The sequence below is a fragment of the Pantherophis guttatus genome, chromosome 1 (genome assembly GCF_059756535.1).
Source record: "Pantherophis guttatus breed Tessera chromosome 1, ASM5975653v1, whole genome shotgun sequence".
Taxonomy (NCBI): Eukaryota; Metazoa; Chordata; class Lepidosauria; order Squamata; family Colubridae; genus Pantherophis; species Pantherophis guttatus.
In genome coordinates this window covers 33,974,837-33,987,427 of record NC_142063.1, presented here as the reverse complement: position 1 = coordinate 33,987,427, position 12,591 = coordinate 33,974,837, and the positions used below count along the sequence as shown (strand labels likewise).

General features: G+C 38.5%; 1 protein-coding gene across 2 annotated transcripts in view; it reads left to right on the top strand.

Annotated features, from left to right (window-relative positions):
* The window catches only part of KCNH5 (potassium voltage-gated channel subfamily H member 5), a 207,099-nt gene that overhangs the window by 46,072 nt on the left and 148,436 nt on the right, over positions 1-12,591 (top strand). The window contains exons 5-6 of one of the 2 annotated variants that reach the window (XM_034433549.3): positions 10,787-10,902; positions 11,716-12,108. In XM_034433549.3, coding sequence (XP_034289440.1) covers positions 10,787-10,902; positions 11,716-12,108 — 509 coding nt within the window. The remainder of the gene's footprint in view (positions 1-10,786; positions 10,903-11,715; positions 12,109-12,591) is intronic. The other variant, XM_034433550.3, reaches the window with a different exon arrangement.

Here is a 12,591-nt window from a genome sequence, read left to right as displayed (position 1 = left end):
GGTGGTTGTGGCTTGGTAAGTGTGGCAGGGGAAGGATACTGCAAAATCCCCATTCCCATCCCACTCTGGGGCCAGCCAGAGGTAGTATTTGCCGGTTCTCTGAACTACTCAAAATTTCCGCTACCGGTTCTCTGAACTGCTCAAAATGTCCGCTACCAGTTCTCCAGAACCTATCAGAACCTGCTGCATTTCACTCCTGGTCTAAACTCACTTACCAATCCTGGATAAATACAAGTAATGCTTAGTTTGCTTAACTGGAGTTCTTGCTACTTCAAAGATTTCATATCAGACAGATCAGGAGGTGAATTATTTCTTCCCCATGTATTATCCTTTCCTGTCTAGATTTTTAAATGACACAATTGGGATATTCCAAAAGTGTGGACCCTGTATGTGGTAGATCTATGTCCATGGATCTGTTCATGGATACAGGTGTAACTTGGACAACTCCTTTTTCCCCAAAGCGTATTTCCATCCTAATTTCCTTTGGATAGCTGTCAATGTGAAGGATTAACATTACTTTGGAAGAAGGAAAATAATTTATAAAAGTTCACAATATTTTGTTTCAGTTAAACGTGAGTATATAGCAACTTTATTTTTTTCTTCAACAGATTTCTTATTTTCCTGATTCCTGTTTGCATCCATAAACTGTGCATGCACTGTCATTGAAAAGGCATTCCATTTTGGAATATTTGGATATAATCTTAAAGTTTGTGAAAAATCAGTGTTGAGAAAAAAGCAACACTGCAAAGTGAGCCCAGAATTTGTTCTCTGTTATAGCGTGTGATCCAATAAATAGGAGTATGAAGGAAATTCAAAATACTGAAATCATTCTTGGGTTGTTGTTGCTTTTGGTCTTTTAACTGTTTAGCTTTACTGTCTTGATATTATCAGGCCATCTGATGATTTTTTCCGATCTGAAGGCCTGAGGTTATTGCCTAGAAAAAGGATATAATTTCAGGCAGTGGTGAAATGTAAAATTTGTTACTACCAGTTCTGTGGGCGTGGCTTGGTGGAGGGGTGGTGGTAATGTGACTGGGTGGGTGTGGCCAACTTTTTTTTTTTACTTTTAAAACCATTTTTTCTACAACCTCTTCGGCTGAAGAGGTTGTAAAAAAATGCTTTTAAAAGGCTCTGCCGATCAGGCAACACAGCTGGGATCATCAGAGCCTTTTAAAAGCATTTTTCTACAACCTCTTTGGCCAAAGAGGTTGTAAAAAAATGCTTTTAAAAGCCTTTGACAATCCCAGCTGAGTTGCCTGATCGTCAGAGGCTTTTTTTTCTTTTAAAAACATTTTTTTCTACAACCTCTTCTGCCGAAGAGGTTGTAGAAAAAATGCTTTAAAAAATAATTTTTAAAAAGCCTCTGATGATCGCGCAGCTCAGCTGGGCATGGGCGGGGGGAGCAGGGATTTTTGCTACCGGTTCTCCGAACCACCCGCCTCCATCGCTACCGGATCAGGTGATCCGGTCCGAACCAGGAGCATTTCGCCTGATTTCAGGGCTGTCTGATTCATCAGAAAATAGTAGATGGTTCCCGAAGCACTAAAATAAATAAAAGGAAATCAGGCTGGTTTTCTTTGTGCTGGATTAAAGCTGTTCAAACTTTTTGCTCATACTCCATAAGCAAGATATTCAGATAAGAAACCAAGGGAAGGGCATGTCTTATGTCAGAGGTCTTCAAACTTGGCAGCTTTAAGACTTGTAGACTTCAACTCCCAGAATTTGAGTTGAAGTCCACAAGGGAGTTGAAGTCCACAAGTCTTAAAGCTGCCAAGTTTGAAGACCTCTGTCTTATGTTCTCCATAGCTCCTGAGGGTAATGGAACAGCCTGCCTTCTTGAGTGGTGGTTGCTCTCTCACTGGAGGTTTTCATGCAAAAGTTGGATTGCCATTTGCCCTGCATATGTTCAGGATGGTATGGTTGAAACACCCAAGTCCCAAGTCTCTTCCAACCTTATGATTCTATGTTAAAGTCTGGGAGTCAGGATGACATAATGGCAAGATTGCTCTATCAAATTTTGTCATGCACAGTATTTTACTTTCATTAGCCTAAATGAAGAAGAAAGGCTGGAAATATAACCTTTCCCTCTATGTCCTGCCAAACCACTGCACAAGAAATGAATTCTAGAATGGCTCATTGATTTGAAAGAGTGTATAAATGAGCACAATTGGCTTCTGACTGGAAGAAAGAGGGGAGAGAGAGGGAAAAAATATATTTTTCCCTTCAAGGCTAGGGTGAGTCTATGCTTCTGCATTTGCTTGTTAAAACAAGGTCAAGTTGATGCCACCTCCTGAGCATCTTACTGCAAAAGGTCTGGAACAATGAATTTGAGCAGCTAAAATGTTAAACGAGGGAATGTTTCTTTCTGCTTGAACATATTAACCATGCCAACAGCTTTCTACCACTGAGATGGAAGAGCCTTGGGGCTAGCAGCTGCTACTATTCAATAGCGGTTGAATAGAGGAAGACCACTTAGTGTAGTGTTTTCAGTGTGGAGAACAGAATATCCTTCAACAGTATCTAATTTTTATTGGATGGATCGGTTGGTTTACTTAATTAAATTAGTTTGAATCCCTTAACAAAGATGCATACTGTTAATTAGACTGTATATTAGATATATATTTAAATATGTTTTCAACAAGATTAAAACACAATAAAAATATAAGAAAAGAAAGTCGAAAACTAGGAACTAAGAAAGAAAATAGAAAAAAAAAAGGAAAGGATAAAAGGAAAAGGAAAGAAAACATTTTTATTAAAAGTGGCTTCCAATTTTTTTTTGCCAGTGGTTATAGAAGCATTTATATTTTACCCACTCTAAGGTTACATTACAATTTTCTCTTTCTGTAAGCCACCCCTTTTAATATTCAAATCTATAAATCAGAAATTAATTCTTTTTCTCCAGCAAGAAGTCCATAAGTGATTTCCAATCAATAATAAGTGTGATAGGTGAATTTTTCTCTAAACCAGTGTTTCTCAACCTTGGTAGCTTGAAGATGGGTGGACTTCAACTCCTAGAATCCCCCAGCCAGCACTGCTGGCTGGGGATTCTGGGAGTTGAAGTCCACCCATCTTCAAGCTTCCAAGGTTGAGAAACACTGCTCTAAACAACAAGTTAATTTTGCCATCTCTACTAGTTCCATCATCTTCATCAACAATTCTCCCATTGTGAGTATAACAGTCTTTTCATTTTTGTGTGCATATAGTAGTCTCACAGTAGTGATCATATATAAACATAGTCTTCTGAGGCTTTTTTCTAGTTGTCTGTCATTAGTGCCCAAGAGAACAGTTCTCTTTTCAGTTGAAACTTAGTCTTTAACATTCTTTGAATCAAAGAATTTTAACCCAAAATTTTCTGGGTTGTTTTTTTTAGAAGTCCAAGCATGATAAAATGACCCTCCATCTTGCCCACATTTCCAACATAAATTTGAAGTACACATTCACATTCTGGATAATTTTTTAGGAGTCAGATACCAATGTTATATTATTTTGTAGAAATTCTTTTTAAAATTGTAACAATATGAATTGCTCCAATTGTTCCAACAATATGTTATGTCAAAATTCTTAGCCTATTTTATCATACATTCTTTCACTTGTTCATCCTTCACCTCAAATTTCCGCAAGGTTTGGCAAGTTTTGGCAATTACATATTCATCATTTGCACATAATTCATCTTCAAAATTCTGTCTTTTGTTGCTCAATTCCAAATTTCCTGTTATCTACCTTGAAACTTTCTATTAATCCATTATACAAAACCATGGAAAATTAAACCCCTCTGCAGCCAATTGTTCTCCTGATTTCATCTTATATTCACTATGCTCTTGTTCTAGCAACTTAAATTGCTAACCATTACCTACTTTTTGTTATTAAATAGGTTTCTTCTTTCGTTTTTATTTCATCTAACATTGCTTGTGTTTTCTCTTTCTCTTTTTTTGCTATTATGCTGTATAAAATGTCCTAAAAGCTTTACTTGAATCCTAAACCATTCTTATCTCCGTCTGTATTAAGATTATTCTCAAAAATTATTTCAAGTTCTTTTTGCAATCTTCCATTCCCGTTTCTTTCTGCAACAATCTTCCATTTAATCTCCATCAGGAACAAGTTGGACCTGCAACAAAATGTTGTAGTGTATTTTTACCTCCCAATAAGAGGATTCTGCAGGATCTGTCAGCCAGTTGTGTTTGGTCTAGTGCAGAGATCTTCAAACTTGGCAGCTTTAAGACTTGTGGACTTCAACTCCCAGAATTCTCCAGCCAGCTTCAGAGTTGAAGTCCACAAGTCTTAAAGCTGCCAAGTTTGAAGACCTCTGGTCTAGTGGTTTAAGCAGCAGGCTAGAAACCAGGAATTATAATCCTGTTTTAGTCATGAAAGCCATCTCGGTAACCTTGGGCCAGTCACTATGTCTCAGCCAACACACCTCACAAGGTTGTTGTCATGGGGAAAATAGGAGGAAGGAGTATTAGGTATGTTCGCCACCTTGAGTAATTTATGAAAATAATACAGAGGCAGGATAAAAAAAAATCTTAAACATAAATGTTCTTTGTTAACATGTCATGCCATTTCTTTCAACATACTTCTCAGTGTCAGTATACTAAGACTTGCACCATTCTCTTTGAGTTCCAAAGGTGCTTTTTCAAGAGGCAACTGGACTTTCTGGTTTTTCTTTGAAGACATTTCGCTTCGCATCCAAGAAGCTTCTTCAGCACTGGCTGGATGGTGGGGAATGGAAGGATCCAGTCAGAGCTGAAGAAGCTTCTTGGATGAAAAACCAAAGAAAGTCCAGTTGCCTCTTGAAAAAGCACCTTTGGGACAACCATGACCTGGATGACTGAGAATCTCCATAGATATTCTCTTTGAGATTTGGAGATAAATTCAGAGATACAGTACATTCTTTCACTCACTTACTCGTTCACTCACCCACTCATTTGCTCACTCACTTTCACACATACACCTTTACTGAAAACTTGAGGGTTTCCCTGAGCATGCTGATGTTTTTCACTTGTATCTCCATGTCCCATTTTTCACTAATAATCATCATAATTATTATAGAGGGTGGTGTTCCAAAGTTCTATGTTTGATTCCACAAGTGAATATGAGTCAGCATGCTGACACTGGTTAGAATTTCATTTTCCATTAAGCTATAAAGAATGATTTAAAACCTTTCATTCCCCACCATCCAGTCAGAGCTGAAAAAGCTTCTTGGATGAGAAGCAAAATGTCTTCAAAGAAAAAACAGAAAGTCTAGTTGCCTCTTGAAAAAGCACCATGACCTAAATGACTGCGAATCTCCATAGACATTGAAAACCACAGTGATTAGGTTCATGCATTGCACAAAGCTAAAACCAGACATGCCATATAGGTTCAGTATATAAGCTTATCCAAAATACAATGAACACAGATATGGGGAAAAAAAGATATGCAGGATGGATGGATAGATATACAGCTATATTCAATGCAATGCAGTATTATCTATTTACATGCCTATTATTATCTGTACTTGGTTTGATTACACATCAGTTATGTAATTCATCTGCTGGTTTCATCTTTGTCTAATAAAAATCTGGCAGTAATACTTGCAAATGCTGTTGTTACTTATCTCCAGTACCCAGTGGATGTTGAAAATGGATTTTGGAATCTATTAGTAGTAGCATTGCTACATTGGTAGACTGCAGACTTGGTGCTGCATTTTTCATGCAGATACATAATAGGAATTGTTTTCTTCAATATGTCAACTTAAAGAGAATCATTGCCTAAGCACTGAAAGATTAAAGAAAAGGGGCAAAATGAAGGCCTATTCTGTCATTCCTTATACAAACAGCACGGAATAAAATGTTAAAAGCTTTAATCTGATCACTAGGCAGATTAACGATCTAAACTTCTGGGAATAAATCTTGACTGACCGACCATCTGTCATCAAAAATTCAAAATAGCTGACTAAGCCGAGATAATTCAGACAAATGGAGGAGTCATAGATGGCATATAGTATTGTGCTGGAATTACTGGTTATCTCCTTGTTCCTATAATGCAAGGCTGATTTGAGGAAAGGAGGTATTTCTACATAAAATAAGATCTTGATGTAACTGTATTTTACATCAAATTACTGTTATGTGTTCTACTTGGTGCTGACCTTGAAGAGCATTCAGAAGTTTTAGCTCATTCAGAATGCAACGGCATCCACAGTTCTGGATGCACCTCTGTATGCCCCCATGGAGCTCTGCTGTTGTGTGAACTGCACAGGCTTCCATTAGGCTTCTGGGTGCAATTCAAGGTATTTAAAGCCAGGGGTGAAATCCAGCAGGTTCTGACAGGTTCTGGAGAACCGATACATAACGGAAATTTTGAGCAGTTCGGAGAACCGGTAGTGGAAATTTTGAGTATTTTGGAGAACCGGCAAATACCACCTCTGGCTGGCCCCAGAGTGGGGAGGGAATGGAGATTTTTCAATATCCTTCCCCTGCCACGCCCACCAAGTCATGCCCACCAAGCTACACCACGCCCGCCAAGCCATGCCCACAGAACCGGTAGTAAAAAAAATTGGATTTCACCACTGTTTAAAGTCCTATGTGGCATGGGCCTCTCTCCCCAATGGTTTCTGTCTACTCACCAGATCTGGCAGAATGTGCATGCTCCAAGTACCCTCAATAAAACAGTGACATTTTGCAGATCCTTGGAATCATGTCTTGTGCTTTATAGGACAGCCTCCCTCCTGAATGATAGACAATCCTTACTTTACTGGCTTATTGGCTTTTTGTGAAGACCTGGTTCTTTCCCCAGGTGTTGAGGATGGGAAGTTAGCATGGGGCTCTGGTACAGGTATACGTGATTGGTAGTTTTATGGCTTTACTGAGTCATGGTATGGTTTTATTTGGTTTTTATTTTAGTTTAATGGAATTCTTTGTTTTTATCTTGGACACCATCTAGCATTTCTTGGCTAGATGGGTGTTGTATAAATTGGATGGACAGGCAGACAGACAGGCAGACAGACAGGTAGATAGAGACCATCCACTGAACGGTTTGTATTGTCCCAGGAGCTAATTTTGCACTGTTACTGAGCTAGGATACTTGTCCAACTTTAAGTTCCTATGTCTGAAAAGTAGATTTCAGTGCTTAACACTCTTTTGATGTTCTCCAAAAACAATACAGGATACAATTTAAAATCCTAAAAACTCAATTGTTTTAACCTTTATTTTGTCTTCCAAGTCCAGATAATACTTGATGATGGAGAAGATTATTTTATTACTTAAATATTTAAGTATTTAGGCCTATGTTCATCTCAGCTTTCTGTGTGTAGGTGCCAAAATATTATTGCCTCCTCTAATACCTGGGACAACTTTCTAAAGCCTTATATAAAAAAAGTCACCTTTGGATTACTCTTGACTCCAGATGTTTTCATGGCATCTTAATGTTTACCTTGCAACAATGCAGAAATAATTTGTATTGCCTTCTTCCAGGGAGTATTTTCCTGCAAACATCCTAGTGTATGCTAAAGCCTGGATATTTCCTGATGATCTATCATCTAAACACTGCCCAATGACCCCATTTGGCTTTTTTTAAATCAGCGCAAAATGATCTTGGTAGTACCAAGGACTTAACACATTGTAAATAATAACCCAAATTCTATGAAATCTAGAGTTCAATCACAGAAAGAAGTCTGTGTAGAAAGAATGATTGGGATGCATTGATGAACCACTATTTAATGTTAGGGAAACTTCTATGAAACAGGCTTTGATGAAGCCTCTTTAGAGCTTCCCCTTTACTCAACTCTGGTGTCAAGCCTCCAAGTAACATGTCCCAAGTAAGAACAGCCTAAGTCAGCCATATTCAAACAAAGTCTTTGTCAAAGTATGAATATTCATGGACTGGAATAGATCAGCCAATGGGGACTGAATGGAGACATGGTAACAAGGTCAGCCAATGAATAGGCATTGTAACAGGCTCAGCCAATGAAGGCTGTTTAGAAACAGAAACTTAAGCTAGAAGTCTGGGCATGGCTTAGGCAACTGAGTCTATGCAGAAGCTTAACTGCCTTGTATAGAGGAGGCTCTCTTTGTATTAAGCTCTGTGCTCAGCTCTGAAATGAAATAAGCCTGAACTAGTCTGCTCTGCTGAAATGAAACTAACTGTTCTCTCCTACTTGTAATTGCTACTATGTTGAAGAAGAATCTATATTGGTATTGTACATTTATCTTCATGTATTATTATGTATATAAAGAAGTTAATGAATCCTGCTGCATCAGTCTGCCTGTGTGTGCTTTCTGGATTTAATTTCTGCAACAAACTCTAACAGTCTTTTTATTAGGAACATATCAAATTGGCAAGATCTTGGTGTAATTCCAAATCTGGCCAGCCTCCGGAATTGAGCCCAATATATATATTGGGCTCAATTAATATATATATTAATATATATATATATATATATATATATATATATATATATATATATATATATATATATATTAATATAATATATATATATTATATTATTATATAATATATAATATATATATTAAAAATAATATATATATTTTAATATATATATATATTAAAAGTTAGAAACATTCTTCCCAGAGTCACATTCTCCAATCAGTTCATAGTTCACCAGTCCGGTGACTCCAAACTCCACCTTCTCCCATCTGCAGGCACTTTCACTGTTCTCTGTTTCACTCTGGTGCAAATAATAGAAGATTAGGAGTATTTGATTTCATTTCAACAATGATACTATACGGTGAATAAAAATGGCAGGACTAGGAGAGAGAGCAGCTTAAACCAAAACTGGGAGCGAAATGCGAATGTTTGAGATGTAAGGAGACCTTTTTGTTAGCAAAAGTAAAGAAGACTCGAAAGACTTCATTATGAAAGCAAACATGGGAAGATATGTGTTAATTATTAAGAAGACAACCAGCTTGCATGGTTCCTGCATTTACAGTCAAAGCTGAAGAAGTGCAGAGGACAGAGACTTTTATATTCTTGAGCTCTAGAATACGTAAAAGTGAAGAAGCAAAGATGAGATAATCCTTGTAATAGTCAATGACAAATTTAGATAAGATAATGATGGATTAGATCAGAATAGTAAAGGTAATGAAGTTTCCAGAATTAATGTACAGCAGTGGGAGCTGGACACTAACAAAAATCATGGAAAAAAAAAGATAGATGTTACTGAATTATAGATGCAGAGACAGTAAATTGCAGGAAAAATCAATCAATTAGTGCTGGACTAAATAAAGGCAGATTGCTCCCTTGAGGTGATGCTCAGCAAGGAAAAGCTCACATCTTGGGGCATGTGATCAAAGTAGATTATTGAGTAGAAAAAAATTACCATACTTGGCAAAGTTGGAAGAAATAGGACATAGAACATAGAACAATGGAGTTGGAAGGGACCTTGGAAGTCTTCTAGTCCTGCTTGAGCAGTGATGGCTAACCTTTTTGCCATCACGTGCCAAAAGCAGGGGTCGCACGGGGGGGGGTTGCACATGTGTGCCCACACCCATAATTCTATGCCCCCCCGCTTTTGGCACATGATGGCCCACTGGGCCTGGTAGGCCCGTTTTTTGCTCTCCCCAGGCTCCAGAGCCTCTCTAGAAGCCTGGGGAGGGTGAAAACGGCCTTTCCCATTGCCCAGAGGCCCTCTGGAGGCTGGAAACGGCCCATTTGCTGACTTACAGTGGGCCCAGAGAGGCTCTGGAGCCTGGGGAGAGTGAAAAATGGGCCTTCCCCACCATCCCTCCAGAGGCAGGAAACAGCCCGTTTCCCTACTTCCAGTGGGCCAAGAAGGCCTGAAAATCAGCCAGTGCGCTCATGCATACTGGAGCTGAGCTCATGTGCCCACCAATATGGCCCCGCATGCCCCCTCTGGCATGCATACCATAGGTTCGCCATCATGGTCCTATACTATTTCAGATAAATGGCTGTCCAGTCTATTTTTGAAAGCCTCTGGTGTTGGAGCACCCAAAACCTCTGGAGGCAAGCCATTCCATTGGTTGATTGCTCTCATTGTTGAGAAATTTCGCTTAGTTCTAGCTTGCTTCTCTCCTTGGTTAGTTTCCATCTATTATTTCTTGTCTTGCCTTCTGGTGCTTTGGAAGACAATGAAAAAGATGACTGGATTAGATCAAAAAGACTACTGGAATGTCCTTGGAATGGTTACCGTTGGAGATATGTGAAAGTGATAAGCATTTATTTAGTCAAGACTGAACAAGATGGGGCTTAACTAACTAGATCCACTGATACAGTTGTATGTTTATATTTTATGCCTGGAGATTCACTGCAATTTTGATAAGTGTAGTAAGTGTAATTTTTTAAAGACTAACTTATTTAATGAAAATAATTTTGGAAATCGTGTAGCACTTCATCACTGGAGGTTTTGAGGAAGAGACTTGACATCCACTTGTTTGAAATGGTATAAGGTCTCCTGCTTGAAGGGAGAAGGCCTCCAAGGTCCCTTCCAGCTCTATTCTATTCTATTTGTTATACATATTATCATAAGACAAAGAGAAATGTCACAAATCAGTATTCATGTATACACACATTCAACTAATTCTGCATTTCAATGATACCAAATTTTTATGAGTCTAATTTGAACAATATATCTTTTGTCACTTCACAATTTTTTTAACTGTCACCAAATGGTAACTGTAATTGACTATTATAGCCCTAAATATTCTGTGTGGAACTGCATGAATAATACTTTAATAACATCATCGACATTGTAAACTAATTTGCTTTTTTGACCCTAAATATTAGGTGAGTCATGATCATTCATGGCCCAACACCTTTTTCCCCCTTTCCTTAGGCTGGACAAAGTTTGCCCGTTTGACGCGAGCTCTGACAAACAGCCGGAGTGTTCTGCAGCAGCTAACTCCCATGAACAAAGCTGAGGTGATCCATAAACACTCTCGATTAGCTGAAGTAAGCGTTCATTGAAACATAAAAGGAAACGTGTTACCTTTTATGATTATGGGATCTAGTACCATATAAAGACCCTAGAAAAGATACTGTGGTACAAAGGGCTCAAGGAAGGAGACAATGGAAGGTTGGGGAGAATGGAACGGGAACATCATAATAACTCTCAAGCTGTCCTAAACTATCATTAATTCATGTCCGCTGTATTAAATCTGTTGGGGTAAGTAGAAACAATTGGAGAAAGACAGCCAAACAAGTAGCCTGACCCTAGGTGATGGGGAGCTATTTAGGTGATGAGTGGCACCTTGGATTGTACTGGGAAGCCTATTCTGAACCAATGTAAATCACAGAGTAGTGGTGTTGCATGCAGAGGTGGGCTGCACTTGCTTTAACAAAGGGTTCGCTGGTTGTGAGCTTGCACGCACACCTTTGGGAGAGAAACAGAGCTTCAAACATGCTCCTAATCAACTCAGGCAGCTCCGGTGAGTACAGCAGGGGCGGCGCAGATCATAGCTGGGCCAGCCAACAAGCCAGAAAGTTAGTTATAAATGAAAAGCATAGCACAGTGGTGGGTGGGCGGGCCCAGCCAGCGATCAGAGCTAAGGGTTCGCCCGAACCCTTGCGACCATGCAGCAGTCCACCACTGGTTGCATGGATATAATGAAGAATGTCAAAAATTGCCTGCACCACTATAATCGGGTATGAGTAAGCCTAGAATTATTTTATTTTAATTCACCTATAATTTGTTTGATCTGTTCTGAAGTGCATGAGTTTGCCTGTCATTGCATTGTTCTAATATCTGTGTATCTTTTGTTGAAGGTTCTCCAGCTGGGATCTGATATCCTTCCACAATATAAGCAAGAGGCCCCAAAGACTCCACCACATATAATTTTACACTACTGTGCTTTTAAGACCACTTGGGACTGGGTCATCTTAATTCTTACCTTCTACACAGCCATCATGGTTCCCTACAACGTTTCCTTCAAAACTAAGCAGAACAACATTGCTTGGTTGGTCCTGGATAGTGTGGTAGATGTTATTTTTCTGGTGGACATAGTTTTGAATTTTCATACTACCTTCGTTGGACCTGGTGGAGAGGTAATATCTGATCCCAAACTCATCAGGATGAATTACCTGAAAACCTGGTTTGTGATAGACCTCTTGTCATGTTTACCTTATGACATCATCAATGCCTTTGAGAATGTAGATGAGGTAAGCAATATCACTTTACTGTAATAAGTTTGTTCATTGTTGTTACAGTTTTCTTAGATGATCAAATTTGGCTAAGAATGTTTAGCTTTGAGGAATGACATCTCATGGAAGATCTTACAGCTCTCTAAGAATCCGATATCACAAAAAAGAAAACCATGTTTTGTTTTTTTAATGTCTCACAGACTGGCACATGAACTTAAATTGCAGCAAGAATGGCAGATATTTTTTAGATCAGAGGCATATTGGAAACTTGAAAACATGAAATTGATCCATTCAGAGAGTTGCTGCTATGGGAAACATTCAACCATTCATGGTTACAGCCAAAGACTTGATTTTTTTTTTCAAAAAAGTTTTTTATTTTTATTTCTCATAAACACATTTACATGTACAGTCATTTATCCATCATTTTTCATTCATCTTATCTTTTAACTTTCATTTTTCATTTTTACTTTTTCGGGGCTGCTCTTTTACCATTTACCTTTA